The 20846-nt window shown below is 37.5% G+C and overlaps 1 protein-coding gene across 2 annotated transcripts in view; it reads left to right on the plus strand.

The window, feature by feature from the left end:
* The window catches only part of AGMO (alkylglycerol monooxygenase), a 208518-nt gene that overhangs the window by 103080 nt on the left and 84592 nt on the right, over nt 1-20846 (plus strand). For both annotated transcript variants that reach the window (XR_012994728.1, XM_076331409.1), the window contains exons 11-12: nt 7136-7218; nt 8383-8488. Coding sequence is in view for 1 of the 2 variants with exons in the window: in XM_076331409.1 (XP_076187524.1) it covers nt 7136-7218; nt 8383-8488 (189 nt within the window). In the remaining variant the exon portion in view is untranslated. The remainder of the gene's footprint in view (nt 1-7135; nt 7219-8382; nt 8489-20846) is intronic.

Consider the following 20846-nt stretch of genomic DNA (forward strand, 5'->3'; position numbering starts at 1 on the left):
TATATTGTTTATTAAACAGTATTTAATAACCATATTAAGTTAAGTAATTAAATTAAAAATAATAAATGTTCCATAGAAGATGTATGTGTCTGCTTCAGTTGTTAGGACTTCACGAAAGGAAAAATGTATCTCAGACTTGAAACTATGTAGGTTTTAAGATGTCAAGGTTGGTCATATTGTTAGATGCCAATAATGCCCAAGCTTTAGAAGGAAGATTGCAAAGGTCTTCTGGTGCTTGCAGGTGGGAAGCTTGGTGTCAGCATGAGTTCAGAGTTGTAGCAGCACAGACTCAGGGCAAATCCTTCTTCCAGTCTCAAACATACAACAGCATTGATAGAAATACGGCAAGGAGAGGCGTGTATTTACCACCTCACGTTTGGGCTGATGGGATCTCCCTGGTAACACGATGTAGTTCCTTCATGGATACCTGGCAGTTTCTGAAGGTGAACTATGAGGCCATCTCCACCTACAAGAAGCGAGACATTAACTGCTTCCATGGTTTCACACCCTCCATACCTTCCAACCTCCTTTTCATTCTTCCTTCCTTGATGACTCTTTTTACTTTACTAAAGCTGAAATCTTCTAGTTATGAAGCATAATTTTAATGCATCTAATATTCCCACGAATCAGTCAAAGGCCTACCAAAATACCACAAAAGTCTATCAGTTTGATAAAACACCATTTGGCCTTCTTCTTAAAACCTTTCTAAGACCTTCTTGGTTAAAGAGCAGTCTTGTTGTTGTGTTTGTGTCACCCACATTGCCACAGGCCTGCTGTCAGGGTGCCAAGGGCTCCCTGGGTTCTTCAGCCTCTGCTCGCCTGCGGACCTACCTCATCCTGGCACGCTTGCCCAGCAATCTCCGGCCCATGGCTGAGATTTGTTACTGTCCCCTGCCCCCCTCGATGGGCACTGCGGGACAGCACTCTTCCCGCTGGGGCCATGGCCCTGCCCCTTTGCCCGCCACCAGCCCCCCACCCCTTCGCCAGGGAGCAGCCCCTCTCGCTGTGCCCCGATGCCTTTGCCCATGACCAACATGTCTGAATCCAGCCAAGAGGCAGATTTCTAGAAATAAGTCTCTTTTGCGTAACTGACCGTGGTCATCCATGAAGGATTCCAGAGGATTGCAAAGCCATTTCAAAGCTTTCAGAAATCTTGTCCAAACGTTGAAGTTTTGGTCTTCCAACTCGGACATTCCTCTTGCGTCCCAGGGCAAGAATGGCAGGAGAGGGACTGCAATAATTTCTTGGGATATGCGGCAGCAGGCTTACAGCAGCTCTGGCAGGTCTGCATATATGAGCTGCTACAGCTCGGGGTTTTTTTTTACTTTTTTGGTTAGATGTGTTCTGAGTAGCACGTCAGACCAGTAGAACGATGCAATTTTTGAGAAAAGTTTAAAGAGTAAGTATTTTATGTAGCATTCCTGATACAATGTAAAAGCTACCTCAGCCGTACTCTTCTGATTAATATTATTATTCTACACATCGTGTTCACCTCTATAAAGGGTCACATTGCAACCACAGGGAATTCAGAGATTACTAAGCCATCTGAGGCTTAGTCTATTCTAAGAAATTTCTGAGGACAGGAAATTAAGCAAAAGGTAAGGATAAATACCTCCAATGTATACAAGATATACAGTATACATGATTGCCAATGTTCTTGTATTGAGAAAAAACTCTGCAAGACTTTCCGGATATACTTCTAGCTTCCTACATACCAGCAGCAAGTCATATTTGTATAGGGATCAAACTGTGGGTTTTTTGTTTAGTTGGTGTTTTGTCTTTTACTTTGTTACTGTTGCTTTTAGCAGCAAGAAGTAAGGAGTCTGCTTATGAATTTTTTCCTATTTTATTCTTTTCTCTTTTTGCCTTTTTCTGGTCCTGGAAGGAAAAGTGGATGGTCCAAATTATTTTCTCTGCTGATAACTGCAGCTGTTTAATAATAAGTAATAAGGGAAGTTGAAAAATGCACCCAAGCCCCAGACGACCATTAAGTTCTTGCAGTCATGGAGGAAACATCCTGAAGATCCACCATTTATGAACTTACTGGAGAAAAACAACTAGAAAATTCTCTGCACAAAACTGTAGGGTAATAAGGTAGTAAGGATAAGAAGGAGAGCACGGGGGACTAGAAGCACCTCATCTCAGGACATAAACCTTCAGTGTGGGTGTAGAAAGTGCTGGTCCCAAGGCAGAGTTCCAGCATCGCTCTGCAGTACAGTGGGGAAGCTGTCATGAGAAGGAAGCTTGTGTATGAATAACCTTACTTGGCAAAAATCTTTCTTCAATATCAGTTTTCCACTACACTGAGTTATGAAATGTCTATGGATACAACTGGAACTTTCTGTCTGGCTATGAATTATGTCATAACTGTGGCATAGCTCCATAAACGGGGAAAGCTAACTGTTTTCCTCATTTTTAGGTATAAGTTCCATTTCATAATAGCCATAAGACACAGCACACAGCTATTACATTTCTCAAGTGATTACAGTTGCTCAGTGTTTGGTCTCACGCCCTGTAGAAGTGTTAAATTTCTCCATACATAAAGAGCAACCATATACCTTCGGTCTGAATGACCTACATTTAACTTGTGAAAAGAGCAAAACAAGAAAGAACAAATACATATTTTCCACAGGAGAGAGCATACAGTGTTTATTTTCTATGTAGTGATCTGCACTACATCCAGAGAATAAAAATCACTTCTGAGCTCTGCACATCTAGATCTGATCCAAAGCTCATTGAAGAAATGGGATTTGGATCAGTCCCAGAGAGAGTGCTAGGAGTGTAAAACTGCAGTACATTCAAAGCAAAAGTCTCATAGCTCCAGAACTGCATGTATCACATAAATCAAAGTGAAGTGTACCTTAAACTAATTTTGCAGTCTTTTTTATTGTTGATAGATACTGTAACATTTACTGTGCTTATAATTCTATGAATATGTGAGCAGTTTCAATTAGACAGATAGTAGTAAGTGATAAGATAGGTCTCTTGAAAGTTGAGAACACAATTAATATACCCATTCAGTAGGACATGACCAAGTGCTGTATATGGAATATTGCTAAGAATTTACAATTTTTTTTAGGAATTCTAAGTTAAAATAAATTCATACAGACAAACACACGTAACAATACAAATTTCATAGCGTTGTAGTAGCATTCTTCATTTGAATGTCGAAGGTGTCTGATATACGCAGCAGGGCATCTGTTAAATTATGAAGTGTGGTGACATTGGTCTTAGCAGTTCTGTGGAAACACTGAACACACCAGGATGAGCAAATGCATCCATGTTATTCTTAAGGAATAAAACAATCTGAGTCCTTTGAAATATAAAAGTCAATGTGGAATCTTTCAATTTTCATCTAAATACACATTTAAAATGGCATATTTCCTTTGTTTAAATGAATTATTTTTTCATTACTGACAAAATATAAAATAATAATGCTATGGCAATCTGTTGATTACACGGCCGTGTAAACTTCTTCCCAAAATTCTAAAACCTGCTTTTTTTTTAAGGCTCCAAGATATTTTTGAAGCTTTCAATGAAATTAAAATCCAACAGAAATATTTTTTTCTGTTTCATTGCAGCCAATAACCACATTGCAAAGTTGTGGCTGACTTGTAATTGGGGAACCTGCTGTGGTCCCCCAGGCTTCTCTGTTTGTACAAATACTCCAGTATATAAATACTCATTTATTTTATATACACATCCATGCATATTATGTTTAAGTGGAACAAGGATGCTAGCACTAAAGAAGGTGTAAAAGGCACATTCTCTTCACACTGCAACTTGCAGTGTGTAGATTTAATATATGATGTTTAGTTTAGTGATATAACCCACTGACTATTTTGTTGATTTTGGTAGAGGAATGCCTAGAAAATGGATGCCTCAGCTGCCAGCATTCACTTCATAGGGTGGTACATGTTTGAAGGTAAATAAAAGAATCAAGGCAGCACTGGAGTTGTAAAGAGAAAGTTATGGAAGCAAACTAATAATGCTAAACTTTGTGCTACATGGCTGCTTTTCTAAAAGCTGTTATTCCCAAATGGCATCACGGTGTATTTCACTGCAAATTTCTTGGTAGTCTTTGACTAGGAGCACAAATAAGGGAACACATTTTTTTCCTGTATGTGAATGCGGTGCATGTATTTACAGTGAAGGGTAACTTACACCTTCTACCTTCATGGTTCCCAGTAAGGCTTTATGCCTCACCCCTCATCACTCCAGAAAGCTGAGGCCTTGGGAAGTGGAAGGCTGCAACACCGTACTCGGACATTACAGTGCCGTGCATTTGTGTACATGCAAATCCAACCTGTAGTGTTAAGGACCAAATTTAGCCTATAGACTTGCTGTCTAGCTAATGGCAAGAAATAGAATCATTCAGAAAGTGCTCCGTCTCCACTGATTACAGAGAAAGCTTAGGTTAATAACAGTTTTTTAGGCACTTCGGTAAAGGTACTTAAAGGAAGGTAGAATGAATCAGCACCTCAGTTTTCCGAAACTGGAATCACAAGGAAAGCCAGGTGCCTAGGACTTGGTGACTGGTTGTCTAACGTTAGCCAGCTTGGAAACACTGGGAGGACAGAAAAGGGTGAAATCATGCAGCTCTCTTAAAATGGAAATTGGAGACACCCTTATTCATTCATAGCAGGTACTGCTGGATCCTTCCCGAAGACAAATATTAACATTTGTTCTCTCAAAACCATTGCAGGTTCATTTGTTTTCCATAAAGTGTGATTTTAGCCATATATTGTAACGTAGCAGTTACATGACTTGCTTGAAATTTGGATTTGATGTTCGTTTCTCTTTCCTGCCTAAGGGGGATACAAAACCTTACATTTTCTTCCTCAGAATAGTGCCCTACCACTGTGGGAACATTTTTAAGGTAGCCTGTAGAAGCTAGTGCATTGCACTGGAAACACAAAGCAAAATCACACCCACCTGACTAGGTTTAAAAAAAGGTGTAATTCTCCAACTTAAAAGTGAGGACAGTCTCTAAGGAGGAAAGTCTTGAATTCCAGTCCTAGTTCCTTGGCAAACTCCTTTATTTGACAAGTAACAATCATTGAAAAACATATCTAAGCATTTCTAAGAAATTTATGGGTGAGTTCCCTTATGCCTGTGCCAAATCGTGTTTTTCTTTGCTCACTTCTTGAATTTTTGTATGACCCAGTTTCTACAGGAAGCTGAAGTGGGAGTTGAACTTACTGTGACTAGATGAGCAGTTTAAGAACTACTCATTTTATTAAACTTAAATAGAGTCTGTGCCTGATTTTTCTGTCCAAAAATTTTGTCACTTCAAAATAAATAGCTTCATGTTAACAATGGAAAGCCTTTTAAACTTAGGATAGCTGTTGGATTTTCGCATTCTAGAAACTGAATTTTTCAAAAAGAGCGCCCTCAATTTGATCTTCTATTGACAAATTTTAAAACTTGTATCTGGAATTTGCAAAGGTATTCCAAGTGATACAAACCTTGATAAAGGATTATAAGCCCATTAGAGCCTTTTTTGCTTTCTTGACTTAAGCAAGAGTCTCAACACATAACTCCTATACTGAGTCCCTCCCCGGGTTCAATATCTAGCTCAATATCCTGTCTCCTGTGGTGGCCGATAGCAGATGCCCAGGGTAAGAGCGTAAGAAAAGTGTAAAGCATATCCTTTCTCAAGGATAAGTATATACAAGTAGATGATGGTGGTAGTCATCAGTCCGAGGTTTTGTAAGTTTATCATAAGGAGGGATGGAACAGATTGGAAACGTAGTAATGAGTTTGATCTATCCTGGTATAAATCTGTGCAACAGAGTGGCTTGACAGGTGTCATTTGCGAGAAGTGTGTTCTGGCTTGTAAACTGGTGAGGCTGCTGTTCAGCTCGCTCATTGCTGGGATTGTGTTTTCTTTGTTCAGTAACTGTTTGTTAAGGATATCTAAGTAGGTGCTTGTGATTCTTCAGTAAAACAACAGAAACCTACCCAGCCTGAGTGTGTGGTTTGATGTGTTTTGCAAACATGGGCACTGTAAGTTCACACAGCTGTAAAACTTGAGAATATCCTCGTGTGGCCTCCCACGCTCACAGATACTTAGCTTAGATCTCTTCGAGGAGTAGGGGCCACCACTGAAGGAAGGTGGGCATGTCACCAAGTGGGATTTATTGAAATCAGGGCAGACATTCATAGATTTTTATTTTTCTAATGCCTGCAATCTTGAAGTGCAAGATGCTGTTCATAAACCTTACTGCTATTGAAGCCAGAAAGGATTCCTATAACTCAGCAAGATCACTACTTTCGTTTTGGATTTTTTGTTGTTTTTTAAATGAAAAAACAAAGGCTTTTCAAAACTAATATTTGAAAGGAAGTCAGGGAGGGAACAAGAAAACTGATTAAATATTTGATTTTCAAAGGCAGCTGAGTAGAATACAAAAAATACTTAATAAATGAAAAGAAAAAAAATCAAACTTCACCATGAAAATAATTTCTGTTTTCCTGAGTTTTGTTTATATCATTTCGATGTAAATTTTAAGGTCATAAATCCTCATGCTGCTATTCAGCCAAGTACTAACACACATGTTAATGTTTAAAAGTGTTTTAAGTCTGATTGAAGTTAATGGTATGAGTTGAAAAGTTTTGCTGAACTGGGAACCAAGTGTCGAGTTGTCATGAAGGGACAACATTAATTTTGCTTATTCTTAAATATGGTTATGTTGTCATGTCATGTGAATTCTTATTCTCACCAATGTATTGTTTTTGGTATCCATTGGGATTCATAGATGACAATTGTAAAGATCTGGTAACATAAGATGAAGAAAAAGAACAGGGCTGCTGGGATTTTTATCTAGAAATAAGTTTGCTCCCTCTTGGGTAAAGGCATAAGGGAGTCAAGTAACTTCAGGAAAACACATAGTGCAGAAGGGAATATCTTAAACATTATTTTGGAAATACAGCATTCAGGAAACAACTAAAAAGGTGGTTACTCCAGATAAGTGTGCTATCCAGAGCAGATATTTTTGTTGTAAAATTTAAAGTAACAAATTACTTTAAAAGCAGACACTAACATCACTGAGTGAGGAAGTTGAAGCTACTGTTCTGTTAAAACTCAATTTCTCTTCAGAAAATTACTCTAAATGAATTGTCTCCTTTTTAACAGACATTATCACAGGGAACTATTTTCCTGAGAATTGGCTTTATCATTCTGTCCCTGACCTCTTTCGGACTACTTATGGAGAACAGGCAAGATACAAAACGTGCTTTTATTTTTCTTCTCTCATTATGCATTATTTATCATTATATGGAAATCTCAAGTGTGTCAGAAATTATATTGATAAAGAAATATAGATACACTTGGACACATATGTTGCTGTCCGTTGACTAGAAAATAATACATGAATAGCCAGTACCTAAACCCAGGAGTGTTCCCATACCAATTAGTGGCTATATCTATATTGTCCCTTGCAGAAAAGTTATGGGATGGGCTACTCATGTCACCCTCTGTGCTTGCATTTGTTGGGTCCACATCTCTGGTTTTGGGATGCTGGCAGGCCAGTGAGGCCTGCAGGCTGTCCCAAGGCTGTTCAAGCTCAGACTGCAATCATATTGTGTCAGTCCTGTGTAGCATGCCATAGGTGTCAGATATGATGATGGTTTATGAAAAGCACACAATGTAGCTCAGAGTAGACTCAAAATCATGTGAAGGATGGTGTAGACTTAAGACTAAATTTAATCAGTATGGATTCAAATCAAATTGGATCTTGAATACACCAGCCCAGTGAGATATATACTACGGAAGTAGTCCATATGGGCACCGTGACCCTACGGAAGAATGAATAGCAGCTACAGTTTCTTACAGAGAAACTATTTTGCCCTGCCCACAGAAATGTGGAATAGAAGCTTCATTTGAGATTGAGGTGCCAGTCCCACTTTGCACCTGCTGTTCACTGTGTTTTCGAAAAGAATACTTTTCTCTTGTATGGACTGAATAGTTTATTTCAGGATAGGTAAAAATCTGTCAATATGCCAGAGATGTGTATAACTTAGGGAGTTAATAACGTGAATTAGTAAGAATTAACAGAAATAGACCGATGAAAAGATTCTGAACTACTCATGTAGCAGTTTTCAGAATTTTGCTGTTGTCCTTTTTGAGATCAAAAAACAATAGCTATATATACATGTACATTTGTGTGAGTTCATGTATAGTTCGTGAGTATTCTCACCCCCAGCAAATTCAGTGTTATAAGTCCATGTAAGATGTATACTGTAAAAACTTAACTATAAGGTTAAGAAAGATGACTTGATGTAAGTGCAGGACATCACAGACTATTTCTACATTCTCTTTTTCACTGAAGTTAACAAAGAAGAAAAGATTGGATGTTAATCTAAATTACTTCCCATTTCTAGGCCCAAAGCAGGAATTTTGGAAATCATCCGCTGCTTGGTCTTCGTAGGTGTGTACAAACTTGGCTACTTAAGGAGTCAGTTTTCTTCCTTGGGCTATGCATATGAGGTAAGACATTTATTTTGAAATGTCTGTGGTAATGACCCTAGATTTTTTATCTTTTTAGAAAAAACAGTAACACTACAAATTTATATTTTTCTTCCTTATATTTTATTATACTATTGTAGTAGAATATTGGGGTTTTTTCTTATCTCTTTATTTCTCACTTTTTATGATTAACTTGTAAGAAAATTATTGGGGTTTGCTACAGAGATGCCAATTTACATTGAAAAAATTCAGGAAAGTGTGTATTTACCAGTTCTTGCAAAAGTAATATATTAGTGGCCATATGTTTTGAAGGGAATAACATAAATGTGTTGCTTAGTTTGAATTGATTAACTCACCTTTCATGGGGCAAATCTGAAAACGCTTGGAGTCTGGAAGAATCACAAATATCAAACATTTTGTTCTGTACTTATACTGTACCTCAAAAACAGACTTAGCCATTGACAAAGATAGGATACTGGACTAAATAGGCCTGTGGTCTGATTAAGTATAGTTACTTTGGTGTTCTTAAGACTTATTTTTGTCCTGTTTGTGACTTTTGCTTTTTAATCTACTTTTTTTTTTCCCAATACAGTTGATGTTCCATAATAACTCTTTTAATATGATCTGAATTAAATGACGCTGAATCATTAATATGATTCTGATCTGAATAACATTCCCAAGCTTCTTAGTGCTGGTTACCAGCAAAGGCAGTTATTAGCAAGCTTATGAACGGTTTGCTAGACTAGTAGAGCTGTTATCAGAAAGTTACCCTTTGGCTTAAAACCAGAAAAAATGAAATAAAACACTAGGGATCGAGACTCAGACCTGTTACTGGTGGAGTTCAAAATGGTTCCTTTGACTTGAAACATCTGCAAAATTTATAGCAACTTTCCTAATTGGAGGTTTCTGGTAGTGGTGCTGATTCTCCTGCTTTTCCAAGAGATCAAGAATGGAAAAATATCTTATGCTACTGTGGGTCTTTTTGGTCTTTTGTTTTTTGTCTTTTTACCTGGGATAGGAAACAATAATTATTGGACAATATTTAAAGCTAGATAAATGCTACTAATCAAGAACTGTTTTGATTTTTCCCCATATTGTTATATTGTCAAAACTTTGGTGTATAAATCAAACAGTTCTTGAATTCCTTTGATAAGAGTCTGCCAGACTTCAACAGATATTTTAAGGATTTTACTTGCTTAAATATCATTTGGAAAATGTTTTTATTATTTACTGAGTAGCCTACTACAATAGATAGGCTTGGAGCAAAGAGTTCTAAAATTTGGCAATTAATTCTATAGCCCTTGAGATATAGCTCTCACACTTGAGATACTTGGGTATTCTAACTGAATTTGGGGAGAATTATATGTCAAAATATATACTCTAAATTTTAAAAAAAATTGCATGTACCTGTCTTGCTGAGGTGTGTGTGTACGTGTGTAAAAGTGTCTCCTACTAAGAAGCAAGTAGAAGTAAAATTATCAGATTGTTACTTCTGATTTCTGTTGTTTGTAGTGAACTCTACGGCTTCCTATTCTGTCATGAAGAAGAAAATAGAATGAAATGGTTCTTACTCTTTTCTTTACATGTATCTGTCATTAAAATATTAACTTCTTTGCCATACCTAGTTCTTTCCTACTGTACTTTCCTATCCTTTCTTCTGTCTAGTGTTGTTTTTTTTTTTTGTCCTTTATATTATACTTCTGTGTTACTCTTTTTTTAGTCCCTTGTTTGGCACTGACTAGGTAGTCCATTTTTAACAAGAAACAGGAGCAGTTTCCTCACTTTTTTTTCCTTTGAAAATACGGAAAGACTAGGTGCTCCCAGTGAGACTAGAATAGATAATGCTTCTGAATAATGCCAGTAGATCAGCACTAGAGACTTACATTTTATCATAAATCAGCAAGTTTGTGTTATTAATAGCTTTTGTGATGTTTGTGATGAACGTCAAAGGGTCCCCCATTTTGATATAAATGATCCACCATCATGGGTGGTGTGCTCTTGTGCTCTCAGTGCATTATACAAGTTCTGGATTCATGGTAGGAATGTTCTTATGGGTGGTAATATTGTTATAATGGGATTTATGAGCAAAAAATTCTGAGCAAAGAGCAAATGCCAGCGATTTGTCAGTTTGTGTTGAAAAGTCTTCAAATATTAATGTTTTTGGTCATTATTGACCTGATCATTTTGAGCCAGCAGATACCAGAAAGCATAATAAATAAATAAATAAAATGTTTTCTCAGAAATTGGGTCTAAAATTTGTCCTAAAAATAGTTTCTTTTCAACATTCAGACAGGTTATCTATCCTTCCTAGTATAATAGTGTAGATAACTTCAAAAATCTTATGAGGCCCATAAACATAAGTCTATCTCCTAAGCATTTTTTTTCTTATTTCTGCTACATATGTCTAATATTTTTATCTGCTTGCTTTTCAACTTCCTTTGCTCTGTTTCTCCTTCAAATCCACTTACAATTTTTGAGAGGTGTAAATTAAACCATTTATTGAATCTTTCTGTTTGCCTCGTACATATTTCATCTTTAACATACATCTAGATTTATCTGACCTTGATCTTTTTAATGTCATATTTTCAGTACTCATAATCTGTACTATACTTAAATAATGTACTCCTTACATCTTCATCATTTTATGTTACCAAATAAACAATTCTTTAGTAATCCAGTGTTCATGAACAATAGGAATGAATGCATGACATCATGTAAAAGAATCTCTGTTGACTTATTTTTGGGGGTCTATAAATTAAGCATTTCAGGGCACTTACTTAGGGATGAAGCAGAATAAACTGCAAGAGGCATGATGGCACTACTCAGTGTGTCTAGAATTTAATAAATAATTCTGTCCCAACATTCTTAAGTTAATGATGCACATTGCAGCAGATAAATGCAGGACTGATTTTGCCATACCATCATGTTGAATAATTAGTGAAAAAGTATGTGGCTCCTGTCTATACATGTTATTTTTTCTGTGACTGTGTTTCATATGTTCATATTCCTCATGAATATTTTAGAACCGGTAGATAAGATTTCAGAAGTAAATATCCTCGCAGTACTATTTGCAGGGTACTCTAACTAGTAAAAATAGGTGATTTAGACTGCAAATGATTGCATTTGGCTCATAAAAACATCTGACAATTATCAGAACTACTGCATGGGAGGAAGACTTTCTGGCTGAAAACTAGGAGGAAAATACAGAAGAAATGGAGAAAACTAGGGGAGCAGTGAGAGAGAAGAGCAGAGGAAACAAGGAGTGTTGTTTGGCAACATGTTTCGCATTTTGCCATTAAATTAGTTCTGGCGGGTGTGGAAAAAGCAGCTAACGATTGCAATTCCAGCAGGAGGAGCAGTCCTGCCCTCTGGTTCCAGCCTCTTACCCTCGCTGTCCATCTAATTGGGTCAGCCTCATGCAGCCAAAGATTTTTCTTCAGATAAGTGAGTTGATGCAACTTCCTGTGGAGCATGAAAGCATGCATTTTCTGTTCCTTGTGCTGTATGTATTTCCATATGGATAGTTAGGTGAAAGAAGCAGGCTCTGCTTTTTTTTTAAGGAAAAAAAAAAAAAAGTGATGTTTGAGGAAATTTTTAGATCTTATGAGAATTGTTTCCTGGGTGGAGATCACTGAAAACCTTGACAATAAGGGCAGAGGTAGTATATTTGACTGGTTGTAGACAGTAAACTGAGGAGCTAATGTGTTTCTGCTTGAGGATCTGTGCTGCCACATCCTATACTAGTTAGTTTTCTTCAGGCTGATTACTTCATGTCTGTGTAATGTGATGATCATGTGTATTACTAAAGCCAAATCATTTTCTGTCAGGCTGGGCCTGGAGTCTCCTAACCACCTGGAGGTAGCAGAAAACATTGCTTGTGTGTTCAGTTATGTGACAGTTCAGCAGGCACGATATGTAAAAATAAATCTGTGATGATGGTGCACCTCTTCAAAGTGTTTCCATCCAACTGCTCTGGTTTGGCATCGGCTAGCATATTCCATGAGCTGATTTTGGTCAAGCACTGGCTGTTATTTGACAGTAGTACTAATGAGGAGCAAGTAGAAATGAGAGCCATTGACATGTTGTTGGAACTCTTGTCTTAAATATTTTCACCAACTTTCATAGTGGCTGCAACTCAGTACTGAGAAAGACTCTTAAACTAAGGGGCTAGGAGTGAGGAAGGTGGAAAAGGAAATACAGATGTCTGTCTTGATGTGCTTGTTTATCTTTTACCTTTGTTTCAGCTAGGGCATTGTATTTGAGAGTAAATCTCTTCACCCAGACTCCTCCTGCACTGCGATTTCCTGGGCTGCCTGGCTATGACAGCATTGGCAGGCATGTATTAATTTACAGGTAGGAAGGATAAAAATCTAGGACAACTTTCACTGGGGAAAAGAGAGAAAAAAAGAGGTTGTATACCATAAGATATTTTAAAGGAATAACTTGTTTTCTTTTCTGTTTTATGTGGGCATGTGGTGCATTAGAAATATAACCAACTTTGGAAGATATATAAAATCTTGTGCTGCAGGGTATAATTCAGCCCTTAACTAATGAAGGCAGAAATGAACTTCGTTGTGGTCAAATTGTTTATTTACTCCTCCAGAGTATCTAAACTTGGTAGATGCAGCTGTTCCAAAAACTTTTGGAGACAGTATTCTGTACCCAGTGGACTGCTTCTCTGATCTTTGATGCAATTCTGGTATTTCTTACGAGTGTGTCAGCTAATTTGTCTGGATAAAATATATAATATCTCTTTATTAAAGAACTGATTTGCACTGTATTCTGTGTTCCACAGCAGTCCCTCTTAATGTGATATATTACCACACTACTTATTTCTCCTTTCATCGTACAAAGACTCGCTGTTACCTCACTTGTTTCTTAGTGTAATTTACTAGCATTGGAATACTGACTTATGAGTACTGACTTAAAACAAACATTTACTCATAAGAACTTATTTCCACATCAACGATAGTTTTCTGCTCTGTAGCATTTTTCCTTGGTCCCTCGTTATGATCATCTGTGCCACATTTCAAAGAGCAGCATATCCCATATTTGGTTTCCATTAAGGTGAAAGCTCCATGCCCTGTACTATGATTTACGACCTCAGCATTTATGCAGTGTCTGTGCCCTAACTAGATTGGCTGGTGTATTTGAAGTGTATTTTAGAAATGAAGCTGGGGATGGAAGGAAACTCTACCGCCTTATGATAAAAAGCCTTGTCAACACACATGGAATTAAACAAACACGAGTTGTAATCTGTATTTTCTATGTTAGCTTCATTCAGAAAAGTCCACTATACCATGCAGTGTATCCCAGGGACTGGACTTTTAATATTCTTGACAACTGCCCTAAGGGGAATAATGTCCCTTAGAAAAAGTCACAGTAAAATCTGGCAGTAGATTAAGTTAGTTTCCACTTAGGTGTGACAGCAGAGTCATTACTGATTTTAGACTTAGCCAGTTTGAGAGTCGGCTTCACCACCATCAACTAAAGACTATGATGTATAGTTCCAGATGCTCTGGCCAATTGACCGTAAAATTGCTCCGCATTTCTGGCAGAGCAGCCAAGCTGGAGCTTTTAAAATCTCCACTCCCCGAGCTCAACACCCTCCCCCCTCTGCTTAAAAGCTGCTCATTATTCTTCTTCTGCCCGCTGATCTTAGCAAAAGAAAAACTTCTGGAATCAATTAGAAGTGTCTGCACTTGATGAGATTTGCACGTGAGTTCGGAATTGCGAGGCTTTGATAGTGTCAGCCAACAGCTGCAGTTTCAGGTGGTAAAATGGGGGAAGGAATTTTCCAGGGTTTATTTACAATCATAAAATAAAACAAAAATCAAGACAAGTTGGAAACCATCTAATGTGTCATTAAAATGAAGCCTGAATTGGGTTATATATTTATTTTGTCTGAAAAAAGTAAACTAGTGGTTTATAATCAGGATCTTTTCAATTACCTTGCAATTATTAGGCTGTATAGAGTGGTCGTAATAAAATGCAAGCTATGGTCTGCTTGCTGTAGTTTTAACTATGAAAGAGGCATCTGCTGTTACTTTTGTCACTTTAATTGCCTGACAAGACAAGGAGGTAGTCATACTTAATAGAAATCAGAAGCATGCAGTCAAAGATGAAGCAAAGGTGGTACTCTGAAGACAGAAAATACGTATTCACGTATACTGCCTGAAATTTTGCATTTTGTTCTGTCAACATTCACATTGATAGTTGTAAAGTTTATTTTCTGACCCTTCTTATTCCAAAGCAGTTAGTGATTGGCTTGTATCTGTATGCAAAGTTTGCATTTTAAAGATAACAGCCATGCCAAATAAAATTATTAATGTTCAATTACACATCTGAGGGTGTCTGTAAGAATGAAACTGTGCCATTTCACGTACGTTGTTACTAATTTGCATTGCAGACTGGTTTGGTTCATAAGTCAAAGCATAATTTTTCTAAAAGCCAGTAATGCTACAAACCCCATCAATCTGCATTCTTTTCTACATCATAATAACACATGGATAATAGCAGAAAACTCCATACCAGTGAATTGCTTTACTGATACTAATCCCTGGTGACAACTGCGATACTCCACATGGGTAGATGTTTCTGTCTGTGTAATTGCAGTTCCAGTACAAGAGTATTAACTGACATTTTTTTTGTTAATGCACAAATGCATATGTTTGTTTCATACCTGGATTTCTTCTGCAGAGGTAGTACTGTTAGGAAAACTGTGGAGGCTAATTTTTAAATTTTTTTTCTCCCTTTAAAGAGTTTAAAAAAGCACTTCCAGTGAAGGAGCGCTCAGAGAATTCCTTGTTTGCAGTATTAGTCATCTGTGTAAGCACAGAGGCACCTCTGCATCACAACACAAGCATGGCTGGCTTACACTGGAGTGAGAGGCAGGCGCAGAGACGGATTCCGCGCCGTTTGGATTCTGTAAGGAAGATGCAAAGGCAGTCGGAACAGACTCGTGTTTCCTATGCTTGACAGAGCCAGTGCTTACTGATCAGTTTACACTCTTACACATTTTATGTTCAACATGATTTAAAGTGTAGAGTAGTGTAAAGCACATTGCAATCTCTGAGTCAAAGGCAAGGGTAAGATGTGATTGCTGCATCTTGAATGAAAGACACTGGCTTACTTGCTGAGATTTCCCATCCATGCACATGGCGGGGAGAAGCAGAAGATACCTTCTGCATCCGTCAGACTCTGTCCTCCAAAGGTGCTGAGCACCCCGTAGCGGGGAGCCTTCCAGCACCACGCTGCACGGCCGGTGCGTGTGTGTGCTCTGTGGTGTAGCTGTCTTTAGCCTATCACGCTCACCCGCGTGTAAGTGTTTATTAGGACAAGCTGATATGCAAAATTAGTATTTTTGCCACTAAAACTATTGCAGTTGGCGGGTGGAATTGTCCTAACCTTAAAGAGAGGAGAGCTGTGCCTGTGTTCCCAAGACCAAGGCAGATGGCTTAGTATGAATTTTGTCCTCAACGTGACAGGCAGAGGGATTGAATTAGCTTTTAGGAGATGACAACTTTAATAAAGCTAGCTATTTCTGATGTGGAATAAATCTGGGTTTGGCATATGCAAGGTGACCACAAAGAACCAGCCTAGTATTTAAAGCATTTTGGATATTTTTGTCTCACAATATTTAAATAGAGAAAATCCAAATGTAAAAAAGACATGCAGTCCAGGGTTACCCAATTTATATGTCTTGCAAGGGAGATGGAGGTACAAGATTCTTCTTTCCATAAATGTCCATTCCCACTTTTGTAACAGTGAGCAGAACATGGCAGCTGTGAAAACTTAGCATTTCTGGAATAGAATGGCTGTGTAGGACCCACAGAATTGGGTTGTAACATAGGCCATTGGAAAGCCAAATCAATACCTGTATTTAGGAAAGCAGAAATTAACTCAAAATATTCTATAATATATCTTATTAGAACTGATGATTAAAAAAAAAATCTTTTGCGCAGTCTATTTTTTCAGAAGCTTCTTATGAACAACAAAGAAGGAAAAGCACAATAAAAGTCGAGCCTCTGTTTTTCTACTAGCAGCACCTGAAATAACCACAAAGACTGAAAACTAGTTCATGACATCTGGGCAATTGCATGCCAAATTCTAACCAGCCAGTGCCTCTTGTCTAAAGTGGGAAATAGATCAATAAGATAAAATCTAAAGCCATTATCTGTGCTGTGATTTATTTTTTTATTACTGTCTTGTTATATCATTCCTTTGTATGAGTTCTGTTTTCTACGATGTTTAGAGGCAGGGAATATAGAGAAAGCAACAATGCTATATTTATTTTTATATTTGGGAATTACACAAGGCAAAGAGAATGTTTTAAAATTTCCTTCTCCTGCCAATGCCAAATAAAAATTGCCTGATGAAAGAAGATTAGCAAATGCTATGTTTAACAACTGATTCCCAAATGCAGAACACACAAAACGCTTTGTATGTTTAAAAGTTGGAAATAGGTGTTATGGGAAAAAAGTACATGTAAAGCTCTAGTTATCACTTGAAACTAAGGCAAAATAATGCAGCAACCCCCTATGGAGTCTGGGAGTGATCACATCTGTCCTGACAGAATTAGTTTGGTTTATCTTCATGTGGAGCCCATGAAATGCCTGGAATAGGTTGTTTATTTTGCTGATTGGAAGCTAATACACAGTTGAAAATGCCTGGGTTTAGTTTGAACATTTCAGCTTTTATGGAGAAAAGGATGCTATATTTTGTCCTTAGCTATTACCTGAATTAATTGCACATCTGCGTATGACTATAAATCTCTAGATATATTTATTTCTCTTCTTGTTGGCTTCATGTAAGTTGACTACAAAGAACAGTCAGATATTAGGAAACAGTTAAAAGCGGTGGTTAAGCAGGATGTTAAGAAACAGAATCTGGCCATTAACTGCATTGTTTTATAGCTACATGTCTCCATACCTATCTCCATTTTCCTTTGTGAACAGTTTAGTTAGATTATAACATCTTAGGGCAGATACCTGCCTTTGTGCATACATAAAGGGCCTGCCTCACTTCTGTGCACTGTGTAAGCAGTGAATAGAGCTGCCATCATCCTAGTTAAACTCCTAATCATTTATTATTCCTGACTTCCAAGTGAAGCCTGTTAAACAGTTGCCTTGTTTAGAAAACTGGGGGGTTAAGTATACATATTTTTTTAAGTTCTCTGTTGTCTTCAGCTGAGTATGTTCTAGCACAGTATGAGATGCATTCAGGAGTCTAATTCTAATATCTTGTTGGGCCGTCTTTGCTTTTAATAAAAGTGTTGGCCTAAACTGAGTCCATTCCAAATGTCTCCTCCACACTACGTGTATGGATGGTAATTAGCTTCTGGGGTTATCTGGGCCTTATTAAAATGCATCCCCAGACCATAAAACATGTAAAAAAGCAGGGATTCAACTGTCAGACTTGTAAATTGGACCAAACTATATGTTACCAAGATATCAACAACGGAGGAGAGCTTCATAAATTTTAAAAATCAGGGTATAACTGGCTAGAATTTGCCATGCCCTCTGGATAGAAGTCTAACAGAAGGCTGACAAAAAATGATACATGCTTTTATATGTTTCCATTTTAAAAAGCACTGAAAAATATTTGAGACTTTTCTAAATAAAAGGGTCCAATTTTTAACTTTTCCTTTCTCCCTCTCCTCTTCCTTTCTCCCTCTCCTCCCTTTTATTACTTTTGGTTTTTTCTTTCTATGTGTGAAAAAGGAAAAGATAATAAAAGGAAATGAAGAGGATTAATATGAGGACTTACACAGAGGAATTAATTTAAAAACTTGAAAAATAAAAATAAAAAAAAAAAAAATTACTCATTGGGAGTTTCCAAAAAGAACAATTTTAACCAGTTTTAGCAATTGTGTATTTGCATCCTAGGCCAAGGTTTCTGATCATATCTATTATGCTCCAAACAGACTTGTTCATACCATTTTATGGCCCTCTGTCGGTAACTACACAGTAGTGAACATATTTTGTCCTATTGTCCTGGTTTCGGCAGGGATAGAGTTAATTTCCTTTCTAGTAGCTGGTACAGTGTTTTGGATTTAGGATGAGAACGAAGTTGATAACACACCGATGTTTTAGTTGTTGCTAGGTAATGCTTACACTAGCCAAGGACTTTTTAGTTTTCCATGCTCTACCGACTGAAGAGGCTGGAGGTGCACAAGAAGCTGGGAGGGGGCACAGCCAAACTGGCCAAAGGGACATTCCATACCATGTGACGTCATGTGCAGTACATAAACTGGGGAAAGCTGGCCGGGGGGGCCGCTGCTCGGGGACTGGCTGGGCATCGGTCAGCGGGTGGTGAGCAATTGTACTGTGCATCACTTGCTTTGTGTATTATTATTATTATCATATTATTATTATTATCATTTTATTTCAATTATTAAACTGTTTTTATCTCAACCCACGAGTTTTTCTCACTTGTGCTCTTCCAATTCTCTCCCCCATCCCACCGGGTGAGGGGGAGTGAGCGAGCGGCTGCGTGGTGCTTAGTTGCCGACTGAGATTAACCCACGACACCTATCAATGTGCCGAATATTTGAATTGGTCAGTAAAGACCCACAGCTGTGTTGGAATGCTCAAGCTGGCATAGTTCAATGTACTCTGCCCCATTGACTCAAGTAATAGAGAGAGCTGTAGGAAAACTTTATTTCCTGTTTCACTAACCAAATCAAAATAAAATAAAACGTAGAAAAAAATGAAAACCAAAAACCTGTGGGTTTTTTTCCCCACCATTACAAAATAACGTTAGTCAAATGCCAGAAGAAAGTAGTGCCTGAAACAAAGACATCTCATTCAAACTTCTCCATTTAAAATAAAAAGTCCTCAACTTGCTGTAAGTTCATTAATCTTGAAATGACACATTTCAAGAAATAAATTGTTTGATAAAATTGTCCAGTCACTACTTCCAAGAGTAGAGAGAGATTAGTGAGTGTTTTGTCTCAACGGCTATATGAGGATTTTGCTGTTATAAGTAAGAAGCTTTCCATTAGCAGAGAGAAACTGGATATTAAAAAAGCAAACACTGTCAATTTTTAACACAGTGCTTGGTATTGGTAGAATATTAAGGCCCGAGATTCAGATCAGCTTTTTCACACCCTGATTTTTTCTGTCATTGTACATTACTCAAAGGTAGCTCACTTGCAACATAATTTTAGAGTAAGAAATTCTCAGTAGAGGCTACACGAAGATCTTAGAAAACCCTTTCATAGTTTGAAGGAGAGCTGGGTTCATCTATGCGGGGGGAAAAAAAAGTCTCTGTTTTACATGTATATGTGGTGCATAGCTATCAATGAGTTACATCAAGGAACAAGAAACAAATATAAATAATAGCACGGTATACTCTTATATAACTTTATTTCCCACTGTAATGTGAATTTATACAGTGTTGCTCTGATTAAGAACAGTGATAGAACAAATATAGTCTTATAGCCTTAATTTTTATATAAATTGATGCCATTTTAACTTGATGTTTTTTAGTATCTTATTGGACTATTTATTGCCTTCTAAGTATTTACTAATTTCTGCCAAGTTCTTATAAAAAGTCTCAATCCACTAGATGAATCAAATCTGCTCCTTTCAATGATGTAAAACTGACAGGTCCACTCCTGGCTAGTGGAGAGTTAAGAAAGAGGAAAACAGGTTCTTCAGTGGATCCAGGTTTATTTTTTTGGCTTTGTAAACTCTGTGGCTTTCAGAACTTATTAGCATCAAATAAAAATCAAAAGCATCAGATTGCAAAACTAACAAAAATAATAGCTGTGAAAGCAGCATGCAACCAAAACTGGTCCATTTTTCCTGGACAGTCCACATAAAATCTGCCCAACCAACTACTTTACATCCTCTGCTTTTTTATTTTGATCTTTGTGTAGATCAAATTACGTGGTCTTCATGATTTTATTTTGCTTTGTAATGTGCAGTAATCCGTACTATTAAACTCTACCCAAAAGCATATTACAACTGTAAAATCTGCATGTGTTAGACTGTGTGTATTTGGGCATATATGCCAGTAATTTCAGAGAACCCATAATACATTTGGCAGCAGAGATTCTGATTCTCAGAACTGTCTGTGTGTGGACAAATGTTTGCCTCTTGGCTTAGACAGAGTCTTTAGAATGCAAATCATCTTTGGAAAATTGTGGTTGAAAGGGAACCGTGTTGTTAGCTTAATTGCTAAGAAACTGAAGCTATGCTTAATACCTTGTAAAACAAAGGTAGATCTTCTGCTGAAATCTAGCTGTTTGAAGGAAAACTCAGCTAAGACACGTCACACTTTTGCCTCCAGTCCAAGGTGTGGTTGTCTTTGGGGATGGGACTTGGAAATTGGTGACTGTAAAGTGTATTATCAAATGCAACATTATTCTTTG

Source organism: Aptenodytes patagonicus, chromosome 2, assembly GCF_965638725.1.
Source record: "Aptenodytes patagonicus chromosome 2, bAptPat1.pri.cur, whole genome shotgun sequence".
Lineage (NCBI taxonomy): Eukaryota > Metazoa > Chordata > Aves > Sphenisciformes > Spheniscidae > Aptenodytes > Aptenodytes patagonicus.